Genomic DNA, 17,897 nt, shown 5'->3' with positions numbered 1-17,897 from the left:
CTAAAGTCCTTACAGACTAATAATATTCTGGCAGAGGAGTATATTTAATGACATTACTCAATTGGTACAAATAATGAGCACATTTTAAATGCTGACCAGCAAAAATCTTTTGCTAAGTGTCCAAACATGTTGATCATAGTCCAAATGTAGAGGTTGCAATTCTGTCAAGCTTGTGGCCTGGTAAAACTTTTTCAATATTCCCGTGGAGCTTCCACAGGTAAGTGGGCACATTGGGTAAATGACAAATCAGGTCCCATCAGCAGTTCCTCTTCCAAGGCAATGGCATCAGGCACCCCAGTTTTTATTGAATGCAACAGTTGTTTCTATGACCATTGGAATCCTTGAAGCGGAGCCACATTTTAGGACGGTACTTCTCCAGATACAAAAGTTGCTTGCTGTTGAAAGTTCCGCGCTGCTTTTGTCTTATGAATTGTACTGCATCTTCATAATTCATTCTACCTTCAATTAATGCTAGGGCAACAAGCCCTGGAGCTCTGCCAAGGCCTGCGACACAACGGACAGCAATACGGCAACTAGGTTCTTCAGGAAACTTAATCTTCACAAGACTTAACCAGTCATCAACAATCTGGTTGGATGGTGGTGCACCATCATCAAAAGGCCAGTCAAGAACATGAATGCCTTCTTTCTCCACAAGAGTAGTGTCCTAAGTTGCTTCACATACTCTTACTATTGTGGTAACTCCATACTTCTTAAGTTCCTCTATAAATTTGTTTAAAGTCACATTGATTGGATTGTGTGTAATAAGAAATCCCATGTTCTTGTATGTGATTTCCACTGGAGCAGGGCGGTTCATTCGAGCCATGTTAATTTAGTTTAAAAAAACACCCAATAGGGTTCTGAAAGAATTAAAAAATTGAATACAGAAATGATTCCAAACAAAAACAAAAACCGAAAAACAAAACAAAAAAGCCAAAAAAAAAAAAAAAAAAAAACCCAACCTGAAGTCTACCAATTCTCAATGCTTTGAGTATGAATCAGGAGAAACGGGCAATGAAGTGGACCTCCTAACAAGAAGCAGTGATTCTTCAATCCAGGAATACTGAGACAATACAAAGGAAGAGCACTGAGGTTTACCCCGTCCAGATCTGAGCTCTTGGAAAATGCTCTGCAAATTTCAATTCAACACGACTGTGTCCAGGTTATCCAGTCTTATGGGGGCTTCTTAGTGGAATAGTAATGAATTTCTACAGTTCTACAGTTGTCTGCATAGAGGTCGTGCTGTGCTTGGGCAGTAATGTCCACTGCCCTTCTTCTGAAGTTTCTACTCCGTAAATGTGTGATCGAGAACACCACAGAACTGAGGAACGTGTCTAGTCATTGAAGATTGTGGCCTAATCATACAGCCGATCCTGGGGCGGCGCAGGTGGCAGCAGCAGGGCTGGCGGGGGTGGGCGTCGCGGGGTGGCGGCAGAGATGCAGGTCCACCAGACGACCATGCAGTGAGCTGCCCAAGGAGCGTCACCAAGCAGGATGCAGCCCAGAGCCAATGCGCGTGCCCAGTCCCATACCTTTTAAAGAGTCCTTTAAAGTTAAGTTTTAGTTAGTTTGTTTTCAGTTGCGTGTGTGCACATGAGTGCAGATGTCCATGAAATCAAGGAGAGACTAGCAGAGCCCCTGGAATTACAGATAGTTATCAGCCTCCTCAAGCCTGCTGGAAACCAAAGCCAGGTCTTCTATAAGAGCAGTATCTGCTCCTAACTACTGAGACACCTGTCCTGTCCAGGACTCCCAACAGGTAAGCAACCATATGCAATCATTTATAATGGTTTCTATTGTACAGTGGTGGACAATATGTAATTCAATTTAGAAGGAAAACCATAACACAGAGACATGCATTCGTACAAACAGCTTAATTAATTTTATTTTACATTTGAATTTGGATATAAAGTCAAGAATAAACACATTACCACATAAAGAATTCTGAGGAGGGAATAAGGTGGTGGTACAAAGTCAGTGCAAAGGAGGGAGTATTTCAGGACTAGATGAGAATACTTAAGAAAGATTTTGCCACTCCATTAAAATATGTTAAAAATTATTTGTATACAGTTACACAGATGACAAAATGTTGACTTGAAAATGTGAAAAGTGGCACATTTTCCTTAAAATTTGTTTACAGAATAAGAATAACTTGGCGATGACTGAAGTAAAGAGATGACTGGCTCTGTCTTCTTAAAAATGATTTCAAGTCAACCAATGTAAAAAGAAATCAGGACTAACCACACTTTCCATCAAATGCGAAGACATCTGCTACCCAGAATGAAAATAAATGTGCAAATGCTGCCAAGCGTTGTCCCACAGGTGTGCATGGGGGTATGGGAAAACATCAAGCAAGACATCTTGGCAGTAGATGGGAAATAAAGCTGGCAGGAAAGTGCATTTAACATGTCTGATCAAATACAACTGTGACAAGAATCAGGTAACAATAACGTGAAATCACTGCCACTTGAAAAATTAAATATATTCTGAATTCTGATCTCATGGTCAAATTCCATGAGAATTAAGCTAGAGTGTGGAACATAGATGCTATGATCTCTTTTGTCTAATCACAAACATTCCATTTTTTAGATCATCTCTCAAGTTTATCCACAATATTTGACAATTTTTTTCAGGGCTGAACATTGAACCCAGTGCTTTGCAGATGGAGAGTCCTAAGCATTTTTATGTAATTTATTCATTAGTATATTCTTTGACTTTTATTTGGGCTAGTGGATTGTGATTCTCAAATCTTGTTGGGCAATGATATTACTTTTGGCAATTTATTTTCAGATTTTATTGGCCAGATAACATTTATTTGTAACCCATTATTAGTAAAGCAGTGGAAACATTTTCGTTTTCGTTTTCTTTTCTTTTCTTTTTTAAGACATGGTCTCACTATATAGTTTGGGCAGGCCTGAAACTCACTATGTAGAGGCATACAGCCTTCAACTCATGCATCTGCCTTCCAATCACTGGGATTAAAGGTATACCTGCCTCTCTTTCTTTTTTTTTTTTTTTTGATTAGTTAAGGTCGCATAAACTTCATTATGGCATTATTGACTATATTTTGTTCTTATCCATCCCTCTCTCCTCCTGCCCTTCCCATTCCCTGTGGCCTTGTTCCTTATGGTCTACATCTCTTTCTCCTAATAACTCTGTTCTGCTTTCATTTTATAAACATTCAATTTCCCTTTCTTTCAATTTTCTAATGTGGACATACATATCTATGCATTCATGTAGGCATATGTCTGCATGCTGTTTCAAGGTTCAAGGGAAGTTGATGTCAGATATTCCCCCAATCACTTCTCTATCTTATATTTTGACTGAGTCTCACTGAACCTGAAACTTACTAATTTGACTAGACTGGTTGAATAGCAAACCCCAGTAACATTGTGTATGTATCTATCTCTCTGCCACTGTGATTACAGACATAGACCACAGCACACAACTGTTTAATGCTTAGTTGGCATCTGAACTCAATTGTATAGCAAATCCTTTTTCCCACTGAGCCATCTTCCCAACACTTTTTATTTTTCTTCCCCTTTCTCCCTTCCCTTAATCTCTATTCCTCCTTTCTCATGCTCCCCTTCCTAATTTCATGACCTATAGCATCATCATCATCTCTCTCTGCCCCCACGTCTCACACACACACACACACACACACACACACACACACAGAGAGAGAGAGAGAGAGAGAGAGAGAGAGAGAGAGAGAGAGAGAGAGAGAGAGTTGTAGAAGAATGAATATTTTATGGAGATAGTACATTTAATTTGTACTTTAATTTGATGGGGAGACGTCAATATAAAAAGATCGATCCGCAGCTAAGCACTTAAGAGTTATTTATATTCAGAACATTGACCAGTTATGGGTCTTTGCATAAACCACTAACCACTGCAATATGAATCTTCTCTGACCAAATTTGGGAGCAACACAAATTTATGCATACAAACATAAATATGTAGAAGAAAGTTTTACATCATATGCATTTAGTAATAGAGCAATAATAGGTTTCCCCTAGAATCTATGGCTTCTTCACCCATGGGCTTATGAAGTTGGCCTCATATCCAATAACTAAGTGGTTAGCTGTCCCCATATCTGTCATACCATTATTGTACTAGTAAGCACATCTTTACAGAAATCAGTTTGTAATAGCCTGCACAGTTTAATATTAGGCAAGATAATTCATGTCTTTTCTCTCCCAGAATCCTGCATAGTATCTTCTGGCACTATGTAAGCTAACCAACACAAAGAGTGTTTCCTGGTCAGTTTGACACTGATTTCTCCATGTCTTGTGTTCAAATTTAATAGCATTTTCAGCAATAGATTCTTACCACTGTGTTGTTTGGGTGCCTCTGGGAACCAAAAACTCAGGGAATTATCCCATGCCTGACACTGAGATTTGAAATTTTCATCTAGTCATCCATGTCTAGGAGGAACATTCTGAGCACTCTTTTGAACTCCCATTTAAATTACACACACACACACACACACACACACACACACACACACACACACACAGTGGGGAATTTCCTGAATTTCCATAAGGCTTCTTGATAATGTTTAGTATGGATTCAACTACCCCCCATATTCCTTCCATGTATCTCCAAGCACCACTTAAATCTTTAACATTGATTATATCTTCGTTCTTTTCAAGTCACCTATGTTCTTTTGTCCCTCATAATTGGAATTTGTTGTGTTAGATTGGAATATTGTGTTTCCATATAGCCTTTTCATGTACCCTTCATTTTGGTTAAGCTGTCTATATCTTATTTGTCATTCCTAATGCCTACTATATGCATGAACCTTTTTGCTCCCAGTATTGTCCCTCTCTAGGTTCATTTTTCCTATATATTTACTATACCCTTTACTTTCAGGAATCTAACTCCATTGATTCATTTTGACCTTCCTGGTTTTTACTTGTGCTCCAGCTTGAATGCATAACAAAAGATTTGAAACTAGAATCTATAGACTGTTAGCTAGTCTGTTCCCCTGAAGTGGCTATATACTGAGGCATACGAAAGGATCCACTGCACTCAGAGCATTTGGTAAGAACCCTCCCAAAGTCCCACAGATGCCACTGGGAACCCAGTGGACTTGGGGACCCATCCCAACCCAAAACCTCCACCCACCAAATACTACTCCCTTTCGACCCAGTCCTTTCTGCTGGGAAAGACTGTTATGTAGTCTGCTCCCCAGAAAACACCATATCCTGAGGCATACCAGAAGAACCACTGCATTCAAAGCATTTGATAACACATCTTCAGGCATCCCAGAAGCTCTCCTGCACACAGGCCATTTGACACCACAGCAGAGACATCCCAGGAGATCTACTGCACCCAGGACCCCACAGCTTGAAAACATCCCAGGAGTTCCTCGGTCCACAGGGCAACCGGACAACTGACAATACAGTCAGAAGGTATCAAGGGAGTCTGTGCCATGCAGGACAAGTAACCCCAAAGCCTGAAAGTCTCTTGAGAGTTCTGCTGCAAACAGGGAAACAGAAATCACAGTCCATACCCCCCCCCCCGAACAGCTTCACACAGGACAACAGTTTGACTGCTCCTCTGAAGACCTAAAAGTCTGAAGTCCTCCAGGAGATCTATTACAGCCAGGGCAACAGATCAGCATCTTCTCTGCTGCTGTGAAGACCCTAAAGTTGGAAGGCCCCACAGGAGATCTGCTACAGCCAGGGATGAAGGCCTACTGGGAGACCTGTAGCAACCAGGCACAAAGGAGGCAGATTCCAGACAGAGTCACTCAGACCAGCAAACACTAGGAATAACCAGATGGCCAGAGGCAAGCATAAGACCACAAGCAAAGAAGCCAGTATATGTGGGCATCTTTAGAATCCAGTTCTCCCAACACAGCATGCCCTGAATATACCAACATACCTGAAATCAGGAAGGTGACCTAAAATCCTATATCATGAAGATAATAGGTTCTTTAAGGAGGATATAAATAACTCACTAAAAAAATACAGGGAAACAAGTAGAAGCCATTAAAGAGGAAACAAATAAACCCCTTAAAGAAATACAGGAAAACACAAATAAACAGGTGAAGGAATTGCATAAAGCGGTCCAAGACCTAAATGCAAAAGTAGAAACAATAAAGAAAACACTAATGGAGGCAAAGTTGGAAACAGAAAATCTAGGAAAGAGGCCAAAAATTGCAGATGTAAGTATCACCAACAGAATACAAATGATAGAAGAAAGAATCTTAGGTCTAGAAGATACCTTAGCAGAGATTGACACAACAGTCAAAGAAAATTCTAAACGTAAAGAACTCTGAACCTAAAACATCCAGGAAATTCAGGATAAAATGTAAAGACCAAATCTGAGAATAATTGAAATAGAGGAGAATGAAGATTCCCAGCTCAAAGAACCTGAAAATGTCTTCAACAAAATCATAGAAGAAAACTTCCCCAGCCTAGCGAAAAGATGGCCATAAGGGTACAAGAATCCTATAGAAAACCAAACAAATGGGACCAGAAAAGAAAATCCTCTCATCACATTGTAATCAAAAGAATAAATGCACAGAACAAAGAAAGAATATTAAAAGCTGCAAGGGAAAAGGGCCAAGTAAATTACAAAGGTAGACCTATCAGAATCACACCAGACTTCTCAACAGACTACGAAGGCCAGAAGAGCCTGGTCAGAGGTCATAATGACTCTAAGAGAGCACAAATGCCAGCCTAAGCTTCTATACATAGCAAAACTCTTAATCAACACAGATGGGGAATCCAAATATTTCAGGGCAAAATGAAATTCAAACAGTATCTGTCTACAAATACAGCCCTACAGAGGATCCTAGAAGGAAAACTTTAACACAAGGAAGGTGCCTACATAAAAGAAAAGACAAGATATTAAGCATCTCATAATAAAGCCAAAACGAGAGGACCACAAGCACATAAAGCCACCTACCAAAACAAATAGAACAGGAACCAAGAGTCATCTGTCTTTTAGTTCTCTCAATATTAATGGACTTAACTCACCTATAAAATGACATAAGATTACAGTCTGGATATGCAAACAAGATCCAGCATTTTGCTGCATATAAGAAACACATCTCAATAACAAAGAGAGTCACTATCTCAGAGTAAAAGGATGGAAAAAGTTCTACCACGCAAATCATCCCAAGGAAAAATCTGAAATTCCCATCTTAATAACCAATGGAATAGACTTTTGACCAAAAGTTATCAAGTGTGATGAGGGAAAACACTTCATATTCATCAAAGGGAAAATCCACTGAGAGAGTATCAATTCTGATCATCTATGTTCCAAAATGCAAGGGTGCCCACATTCATGAAAGAAACTTTACTAAAGCTCAAAATACACATTTAAACCCACACTAATCCTAACCCCACTTTCAACAATGGACAGGTCATCGAAGCAGAAACTAAACAGAGACACTGTGAAACCCATACAGGTTATGAACCAAATGGATTTAACAGATATCTACAGAACATTTCACCCTAAATCAAAACAATGCACCTTATGGTACCTTCTCCAAAATCAACCATATAATTGGTCACAAAACAATGCTCAACCAATACAAGAAGATTAAAATAATCCCATGCACCTTATCAGACCACCATGGCTTAAGGCAGGTCTTCAATAACAGTAAAACAAGAGAAAGCCCAGAGAAATGTAGAAATTGAACAACTTTCTACTCGATGATAATTTGGTCAAGGAAGAAATAAGGAAGGAATTTAAGACTTCCTAAAATTTAAGAAAAATACTGACACATCATACCCAAATTTATGGGATATAATGAAAGTAGTGCTAAGAGGAAAGTTCCAAGGACTAAGTGCCCTGGTAAAGAAACTGGAGAAATCTTACACTAGCTACTTGATAGCACACCTGAGAGCTCTAGAACAAAAAGAAGCAGACTCACCCAAGAGGAGTAGAAGGCAAGATATAATCAAATTCGGGGCTGAAATCAACCAAATAGAAACAAAGAGAACAATACAAAGAATCAAAAAAAAAAAAAAAAGCTGGTTTGTTGAGAGATTCTGCAAGATAGATAAACCTTAGCCAGACTAACCAGAGGACAAAGAAACTATATCCAAATTAACAAAATCAGAAATAAAAAGGGAGAAATAATAACAGAATCTGTGGAAATTTTAAAAAATCACATCCTACTTCAAAAGCCTATATTCAACAAAACTGGAAAATCTGGAGGAAATTGACAATTTTCTAGATAGATACCAGGTACCAAAGTTAAATCAGGATCAGATAAACTAAACAGTCCCATAACTCCTAAAGAAATAGAAGCAGTTATTAAAAGTCTCCCAACCAAAATAAGCCCAGGACCAAATGGGTTTAGTGAAGTATTCTATTAGACCTTCATAGAAGACCTCATACCAATATTGTACAAACTATCCCACAAAATAGAAATAGAAGGGGCACTACCCAATTCATTCTATGAAGCCACAATTATGCTTATACCTAAACCTCACAAAGACTCAACAAAGAAAGAAAACTTCAGACCAATTTCCATTATGAATATTGACACAAAAATAACCAATAAAATTCTCGCAAATCAAATCCAAGAGCACATCAAAATGGTCATCCATCATGATCAAGTAGGTTTCATTCCAGGGATGCAGGGATGGTTCAATATATAGACATCCATCAACGTAATCTACTATGTAGACAAAAAAAAAGGAAAAAAAAACACATGATCATTTCATTAGATGTTGAGAAAGCATTTGACAAAATTCAACACCCTTCATGTTAAAAGCCTTGTAAAGATCAGGAATTCAAGGCACATACCTAAAAATAGTAAAAGCAATATACAGCAGACCAGAAGCCAACATCAAAATAAATGGAGAGAAACTTGAAGCAATCCCATTAAAATCAGGTACTAGAGCTCCCTGCAACCAAATCCCGTGGGGGAGATAGCTGGACCCTCAGAAATGCAGGCACTCCTGAGAATTCAGAGGAGACTACCCTCTGCCCACATTCCCAACCCAAGAGGGAATTGCCTAGTGCCAGCTGTGTCCCTTTGGTTCAGGGACGTAGGAGCAGTCATGGGAAGGACCCTTCTGAATCCTGCTTGTGCCAAGAGAATGATTTTCCTAAGATCTCCACTACTTTATTATAGATATCGTAAAGCTTCTACTTTTCATATATTTGTTTTATGTGCTATCACTTTGCTGAAAGTATTTATGACAGCGTTAGTAGTGGTGGTGGTGGTGGTGGTGGTGGTGGTGGTGGTGGTGGTGGTGGTAGTGGTGGTATTGGTGGTAGTGGTGGTAGTGGTGTTTGTGTGTGTATTTAAGCAGGGTGTCTTGTATCCTAGAGCAGCCTAGAATTCACTATGTTCATGAGGATAAATTATTAGTTTGTCAAAGGCTATTTCTGCATCAGTTCATATGGCTATGGGACTTTATCTTTTATTCTGTGTGTATGATATAATGTGTGTGTTTGTGTGTGTGTGTGTGTGTGTGTGTGTCTGTCTGTCTCTGTGTGTGTGTGTGTTAGAAGGGTACACATACATAGACTAGAGAACAACTTGTGAGAAGTAGTTCTTTGTTCACAATATGAATCTGGGGGATCGAACTCAGGCCATTGGACTTGGCAGCAAGGCCCTGTACCACCTGAGTTATCTCCCATTTCTGCTTGTTTTTCTCAATTTCCATGCCAAACTATTATCCGTGATTCTTAATTTCTTCTTCAATTACTTACTATTTAATCCACTTTTGAAAAATCTTTCTTGTACATGTCCTAGATTGATTTCCGTACTTCATCAACCCTTATTTGGGTGTCCTATAGTTCATTGGCATTTGATAGTTCATTTAGTAGTCCTATTAAAAAGCATCTTTTCTCTGGTACATTGGGTTATTTCATGCTTGGCTTCAGCAGTGAGGAGTTGTGGGCTTCAGGAGGTGCCATAGCATCTTGGTTTTGCCTTTCTTTCTTATGTTGCTTCATTTCTTTATTGTTTTTATTGGGATGAATGTGTCCTTCAGGATTTTTTTTCCATTTTCTGCTTTGTGTTTGTTTTGCTTTACATACATCTTACTGGCGAGTTCTCTTCACTTGCATTCGTTTTTCTGGCTACTATTTGTTGCAGAAGCTGACTAAAGTAACAGATATATTAGTCTGACAGCACTTCTGGTGTTAACTTGCTATTGCCACATGTTTGCCTACATCACTTATATCCCTGATAAAGTTACAAAACAGTGGCACTAGTGTACTTATTGAAAAGAAAATACAGTTTATACATTTGTAAATCTAAAGATATTAAAAATGTAGAAAAATGATGAGGAAATAGGAAAAGTGGGGAAATAAGATAAATTACGAATGAACACAAAGTTTTGAGGTATAAAATATAATAGAGAAATATATAATAGGTGTAAACAAAGAAAAAGAGTGTCATAAGATTGGAAATAAGTAAGCATAAAAATAAAAAAATGAAATTGACTGGAAGATAATAGTATTTCTTCCTAGTTGAAATAGATGTGTAGATGTGGTTCTCTCTCTCTCTCCCCCCCCTCTCTCTCTCTCTCTCTTTCTCTCCTGTCCTTTGTAGAACTCTTAAAAGAGCTGTAGGGGGCTGCTAGTTATCTCACTAATTCCAAGAAGTTAAGTCACTATGTCCTTCCTGCTCAGAAGGGTTTCTGTTTCAGGTTCCATTTACTGTGGAATCCCCAATTCTGAGCCCCTTAGGTTGGCAGTTATAACATATCTAACCTGTTGTCTTTCCACATGAGATTCTCTATAACTGAAGGGGTATGAAGACACACAGTCCACTCATGTTTGCCTTGCTCAATAGGTGGGCTCATCAGTGATGCTAGAGCAAGTTCATTCGCCCACAAGGGATCCAGAGATCCTTCTTTCTCAGAGTATTCTTTTCAGAGTACTGATAATCTCAGCTGCTCCTTCATTATTGCCAGTGACTGTCACCACAACCTATGCAGGGATCTGTCTCCTCACAGTATGTACATGACCTGGTTGCATCTCTGCATTTGTTATTCTTGCAGTGTTCATGTCCTTGGAAGCCACTGCTCACCTGAATTTTTTTTTTTTGCTTATTACCAGTTGCACCTGGTTCTTCCTCTGCAGAGAGGAGGATATGATGAAGGCATATCTTTTTTCTCTCAGGAATACTTTGTTGTTGTTATTGCTGCTGCTGTTGTTGTTGTTTATTGTTATTTAATGTTAACTCTTGTCCTCTACTGGGTCACCCACAGATAGGTTCCAGTCTACTGTCTTATCTGAGAGTGAAAATGTTTCTTTCTTTACTTACAGTTCTTATGTTCTGAAACTTTTAAAAATCTTCATCAGCTGAGAGTGCTAATTAATAGGGAATAAATGAAAAAGATTAATTAGCTTTCTCTGTAACTTTTGACTCCTCTTTCTAACATTTAATTATAAGGCACGGTATTTGTTGCAGTTTTTATAAATAACTCTTACTAGGTTAAAGAAATTCTACTTTGATAATGTTTAGATCACACATTCACAGAGATTTTAATTGAGTAACTTCTTTGCATTTAAGGAGTAGGATTGTTTTCTTGTTTTTTCATTAGTTTCTGGAATGAATCCAGTTAGATCCTGAGGCTTTTTTCAAAACTACTCAGATGATTTAGCTTTTGAATGTTTCATTTAGAATTTGTGCATTTATGTCCCCAAGTTTAACTCCCCTGTAATTTTGCTTTCTGTTTTTTAATCTTTTCTTTTTTCTCCTTTATTTTAAAGTTAAATTTTTCTAAGACCATAACAAAATTGATGACTTTTCCTTTTATTGAAAACTTACCTATGCTATGTAATTTTTTAGTCTAGGAGATTTAAAAGTTTTTGACCACCTGCTTATTTTTTGACTATTAATTAAATTTCCCTGTTGCTTTTGTGTCTATATATGTATTGTAAATCAAGTCAAGGAACTTTTAAGAAAGTTATTCATTTTGTCTACATTTCAGTTTTATGATTTTATAATGTTTGAAATATTGTCTTATTATGGTTGCATTTCTGTAGTATTGGTAGTAATATTACCTCTTTTCATTCCAGCATCTTTTTATCAGAGAGCCATTTTTTTATTTTTTTATTTTTTTTCCAGAGCTGGGGACTGAACCCAGGGCCTTGTGCTTGCTAGGCAAGCTCTCTATAACTGAGCTAAATCCCCAACCCCTTTTTAATTTTTTTTAAGAATATTTACTTTTTACATTGTGATCTTTATATTCTTTCATGCTGATTGGTTTTCACTAATATAATTTATCTTATTTTTTGAAGATTTATACAAATGAACTTCAATCTTTTGTGTTTTACTATATCTTAACTCTCTCTGTCTCTCTCTGTCTCTGCTCTCTCTCTCTCTCTCTCTCTCTCTCTCTCTCTCTCTCTCTCTAACTGCTGAGCTATCTCTTCAGCCCCTTCCCTCTTTTTTCTTTTTTGAGATGGGGTCTCACTATGTAGTAGTCTAGTCTGACCTCAAACTCACAATCCTTGAACATCTAACTCCAGAGTACTGCAATTACAGATATGTGTCATCAGACCCATCTGGAGTTTTTGCTTACTGCTAATTAGTGTGTCTCTTTCCTCATGTTATACATAGAACAACCTATTTTGTGTGATATTAATATCATGACTTCAATCTTCTTTTGGTCAGTATTTAACTGGTGTAACTTCCTCCATACCTTTATTTTCCATGTCACAATTTTTAGCTGTAACCGTCACATAAAGCATATGGCTGACTAACTTTTGATACAGTATGAGATTCACTCATTTAGTAGATAAATTCTATTTTCATTCATCATTTAAGTGTTAAATATATTTTCTTCTTTTAGTTGACAGTTTCCTTCATTACTACATTTGCTAATTTTTTGTTAATGTGATAAAATACAAGAAGTAAACACAAGTGATAAAAGGAAGAGGTTTCCGAGGGTGTGAGAGGGAGTTATGGTTCCAGGCAGATAAGGATCTGTCATGGCATGAAAGCATGGGAACAAGTGGTCAACAAACATGGTACCAGGAGCAGGAAGCCGAGAGGTCACAAGTCCAAGCACAAGCATGAAACAAAGCGAGCAAACTAAGAGTAGCACAGAGCTTTTAACAGCACAGCCCACCTCTGGTGATGTTACCAGCTGGAAATATGTTTTCAAATGTCCAAGACAATAGTAAACCTTTCTCATTCAAACCACAATAATTATGTATTTGATATTATTTTCATTACACTCAACTAGGATTTGCTTCCCACCTTGGTTCGTTACATATCTTATTTCTGCTCTTTTTGTGGTTAAATATTTGCTCTTTCTATTTCTCAGAAACTGATATTAATTTAGATTACTATCTTACTGAAGAACAAAATAATATTATGTTGATTTTCATCTTCCATGTTACTATTGCTTAAATATTTATTTTCACCTTTTTTATTTTTTTATTTTTTTATTTTTTTTGTTTTCACCTTTAATTAACAGTGTTAATGCTGTTTTTAAAATAATTGATGCTTATTAAAGACTAGATAGTGGATAGGAGCAAACTTTCTATAGGCAGCCTCTGTACTTACTGGCTGTGAATCTGTGAGGGTGTTGCCTTAGTTTTTCAAGTCTTAGTTCTCTCATCTACAAAGTAAATTATATCAGTAACAGATTCGGGGATTGTGGTAAAGCCCCGTGAGAGTGTCTTTATCGTGGTGAATGTTTTATAGGTCTTATAAACTATAAGAAAAGTAGATTTATTGAGGTATTTATGCAGTTATTGGTTTACAGTGCTTTTTGCATTTAACACTTTCTAACCCCTACATTCTTTTCCTGATGCAAATCATTTAGTAATTTTGTTAGTCTGTGAGTAATAGACTCAGGATTTATATGTCTATAAAATTGTTTATTTTATGCTCCCTGTAGAATGATAGTTTAGCTGTATATAGCTTTGCTAGATTGTTATTTTTCTCTTTAAACTATGTTACCACACTGTTTTCTGTAACCCGTTATTGGTGCTATAATATTACCAGCCAACATGACTTTCTTTTGTTCATGGCAGTTAAAGGTTTAGCAAATTTCACACATTTTAAACTCTGACAAAAATAATATCCATCGTATACAGTTCTAAAAATCACTGATTGCCATTTGGTTCATGATTCTTGACTTCTTGCTTAGATTTTCCACCTTTGTGTTGAACTTTCAATGATGCCCTCAGACTTTCTTTCCAGTTCATGAACATCTCTTCATCTGTCTTTAACATATGATTTAGGATACTGACTTTGAGTTCTTTAAATCATACCATTTTTCAATGTTAGAGCCCTTTTCATTCTTTCCCCCTAATATAAGGTCATACAATGTAACTCACACTGGCATGAAATGTTTAATCTTCCTTCCCTTGTTTCCTAAGGGCTGAGATTATAGCTATGTACCACCACAGCTGAAAACAGTCTCTGTAGTAGAATACTGGGGCATTTTGGCATGCCCAGTAGTGGTACACCTTGTCCATATGACAGCTTTATTTTGCATTTTCTGAGAAATCTCCAGACTTAATTTTCAAAGTGACTGTAATATCTTCCCACCAACAGTGCTTACATTTACTATTGCCACATTCATGTCAACATTTATTGTCCTTTATATTCTTTTTTTTTAATTTTATTTTTTCTTAAATGTGCTTCTTTATTTACATTTCAAATGTTATTCTCTTTCCCGGTTTCCTATCCATAAGCCTCCATCCCCTCCCCCTCTCCCATGGGGGTATTCCCTCCCATCCACCCCCCTTACCGCCCTCCCCAACATTCCCCTGCACTGGGGGTCCAACCTTGACAGGACCAAGGGCTTCTCCTTCCATTGGTGCCCCAACAAGGCCATCTTCTGCTACATATGCACTTGGAGCCCTGGGTCAGTCCATGTATAATCTTTGGGTAGTGGTTTAGTCCCTGGAAGCTCTGGCCACTCTGACTGGAATGAAAAAAAAATAGTTTTAATTTGTATTTCTTTGAACATAAAGGAAGTTGAGAACTTTAAAAATGTTTCCTATCTATTTATATTTCTTTTTAAAATTGAAAATAGAAATTCTTATCGTATTAGATGGTGATAAAGCCTTTGAGAAAAATCCAGCATCTCTTCATGATAAAAATCATGGAGAGATCAGAGATATAAGGTTCATACATAAATACATTAGAAGCAATATACAGCAAGTCTATAGCTAACATCAAATTAAATAGAGAGAAAGTCATAGCAATTCCACTAAAATCAGGAACAAGATAAGGCTATCCACTCTCTCCATATTTATTCAATGTAGTACCTGAAGTTCTAGTTAGAGCAGTGAAACAAGTAAAGGGTATCAAGGGGATACAATTTGGAAAGGAAGATGTCAAAGTATTATAATTTACAGGTGATGTGATGGTTTACAGAAGCAATCCCAAAAATTCTGCCAACGATCTCCTAAGGCTGATAAACATTTTCAGGAAATGGCTGGATACAACATTAACTAAAAACATCAGTAAGTCTCTTATATACAAATGGCAAAGGTGCTGTGAAAGAAATCAGGGAAATAACATTTTTTACAATAGCCACAAATAATATAAAGTATCTTGGATTAACTCTAATCAAGCAAGTGAAAGACATCTATAACAAAAATTTCAAGTCTTTAAAGAAGGAAGTTTCAGAAGATGGAATGATCTTCCATGCTCATAGATTGGTAGGATCAACAAAATAAAAATGATCATCTTAACAAAAGAAATCTGTACATTCAACACAGTCCCCATCAAAATTCCAACACAATACTTTACAGATCTTGAAAGAATAATGCTCAACTCCATATTGAAAAACAAAAATCCATGGTAGATAAAACAATCCTATACAATAAAAGAAGACCCAGAGGTATAACCATTCCTGATTCCTGATTCCAAGCTGTAGTACAGAGCAATACTTATAAAAGATGTATGGTATTGAGATAAAAGCAGACAGTTGATAATGCAATCAAATAAAAAATCCAGACATAAATTCACATACTCCTGGACACCTGATTTTTTATAAAGAAGCCAGAAATATACATAAGTGAATACAAAAGTGTTTTCAATAAATACTACTGGTCTAACTGGATATCTGAATTTAAAAGGTGCAAACAGATCCACAACTATCATCCTGTACAAAACTTAAGTTCATGTGGGTCAAAGACTTCAACATAAAACCAGAAGCACTGAATTTGTTAGAAGAGAAAGTGGGGAATAGCCTTGAATGCATTGACACAAGAGATAGATTTCCAAACAGAACACAAGCAGCTTAGGCACAAAGGTCAAAAATTAATAAATGGGACCTCATTTCCTTGGAGGTCTCACTGTTTAAACATAACAGATTTGATAGCTTGTTGGTAAGGTGAGGTCCAGCTTGTCTCCACTAGGTCATCTTCATGTGAATCCGGTGGTTATACGGTTTTGTTCTAGGGATATTTCATTTTTTTTAATAACGGTTTTAGCTGACATTCATGGAGAGAATGAATCCTTAGAACTGTGCCACTAGTGAAAGGAAATCCTGTCTAGAGTATGTTTCTTTACAAAGCCGTGTCACACCATCCTTTGGGCCCTCTGCTGGAAAAGTAGAATCAAGTCTCAAATAATGCCTTTTAAATTGTATCCTCTAGTATTATAGATGTAGGACAGTACTGTATCATACCTCTATGGATGTAAAATAGCTTGTACCTGCTTTATGATACGTAGTAGTGACCGTGCTTTATCAGAGCTGCTTTTAATGATGTTGCTCAGAATGTTTTCTTTCCAGATGATGATTGAGAAGCTAATTTAAAAAAAAATGGTGCCAGGTACCACAAGAGTAACAGAACTCTGCTGTTTTCTCGGGTTTTGTTTTTTTACTTTTTTTTTTTTAATGGAGTGTGCTGGATGTCTCTACAGTTTTGTTCAGATGACTGCAGAACCTGGAAAAGCTGTTGCTGCTGTTGATGTATAACACACTGCTATTATTGGTCTTTTTATATAAATATAAATATATATATACAGATATATAATTTGAATTTTTTGAAACTTTAGCTGTGCTGTCAACTTTGGAAAAAAGTATCCCCGTTTACTGTGTTGAGTTGGACTGTACAGAAATTAACAGCCATAATGGTCTAGAAATGTTGAACTTAAGTTTTTTCCATTTGTACAGGGGTAACACACTGTATTAAATATGTAAGGTCTTATCTACGTGGGTTTGATTACAAAAACTAATAAAGTATTCTCTAAATGTAAAAATAAAAATAAATGGGACCTCATGAAACTCAAATGCTTCTGTAAGGCAAAGGACACGGATAATAGGACAAAGTGAGAGCCTATAGAATCAGAAATGATTTTCATCCACTACATATCTTATAGAGGGCTAAGATCCAAAATACATTAAGAACTCAAGAAACTAGACATCAACTAAATAATCTAATTAAAAACGGAGTACAGATCTAAACAGAAAATTCTCAGTAGTGGAATCTCAAATGACTGAGAAGCAGTTAGTATAGTGTTCAACATTCTTAGTATTTGGGAAATGCAAATCATAACAAATTTGAGATCCCATCTTACAACTGTCAGAAATGGCTAAGATCAAAAACACAAATGACAGCTCATACTGGTAAGAATGTGGAACCCTTTTCATTCATTGCTTGTAGAAGTTCGCACTGGTACAGCATCTTTTTTTTTTTTACATTTTTTTTTATTAACTTGAGTATTTCTTATATACACTTGGAGTGTTATTCCCTTTCCCGGTATCTGGGCAAACATCACCCTCCACCCTCCCCTTCCTTATGGGTGTTCCCCTCCCAACCCTCCCCCCATTGCCGCCCTCCCCCCAACAGTCTAGTTCACTGGGGGTTCAGTCTTAGCAGGACCCAGGGCTTCCCCTTCCACTGGTGCTCTTACTAGGATATTCATTGCTACCTATGAGGTCAGAGTCCAGGGTCAGTCCATGTATAGTCTTTAGGTAGTGGCTTAGTCC

General features: G+C 37.2%; 1 protein-coding gene across 1 annotated transcript; it reads right to left on the bottom strand.

The window, feature by feature from the left end:
• Nucleotides 1–301: 301 nt before the first annotated feature.
• Ptp4a1l3 (protein tyrosine phosphatase 4A1 like 3) lies at nucleotides 302–898 on the bottom strand. Its single transcript, XM_087601042.1, is given in 1 exon segment — nucleotides 302–898. A coding segment is annotated over 1 exon segment (522 nt). The 5' UTR covers nucleotides 824–898.
• Nucleotides 899–17,897: the final 16,999 nt, after the last annotated feature.

The sequence above is a fragment of the Rattus norvegicus genome, chromosome X (genome assembly GCF_021556685.1).
Source record: "Rattus norvegicus strain SHRSP/BbbUtx chromosome X, alternate assembly SHRSP_T2T, whole genome shotgun sequence".
Classification (NCBI taxonomy): Eukaryota; Metazoa; Chordata; class Mammalia; order Rodentia; family Muridae; genus Rattus; species Rattus norvegicus.
The sequence above is the reverse complement of the archived record's forward strand: the minus strand, read 5'-3'. Positions and strand labels throughout refer to the sequence as shown.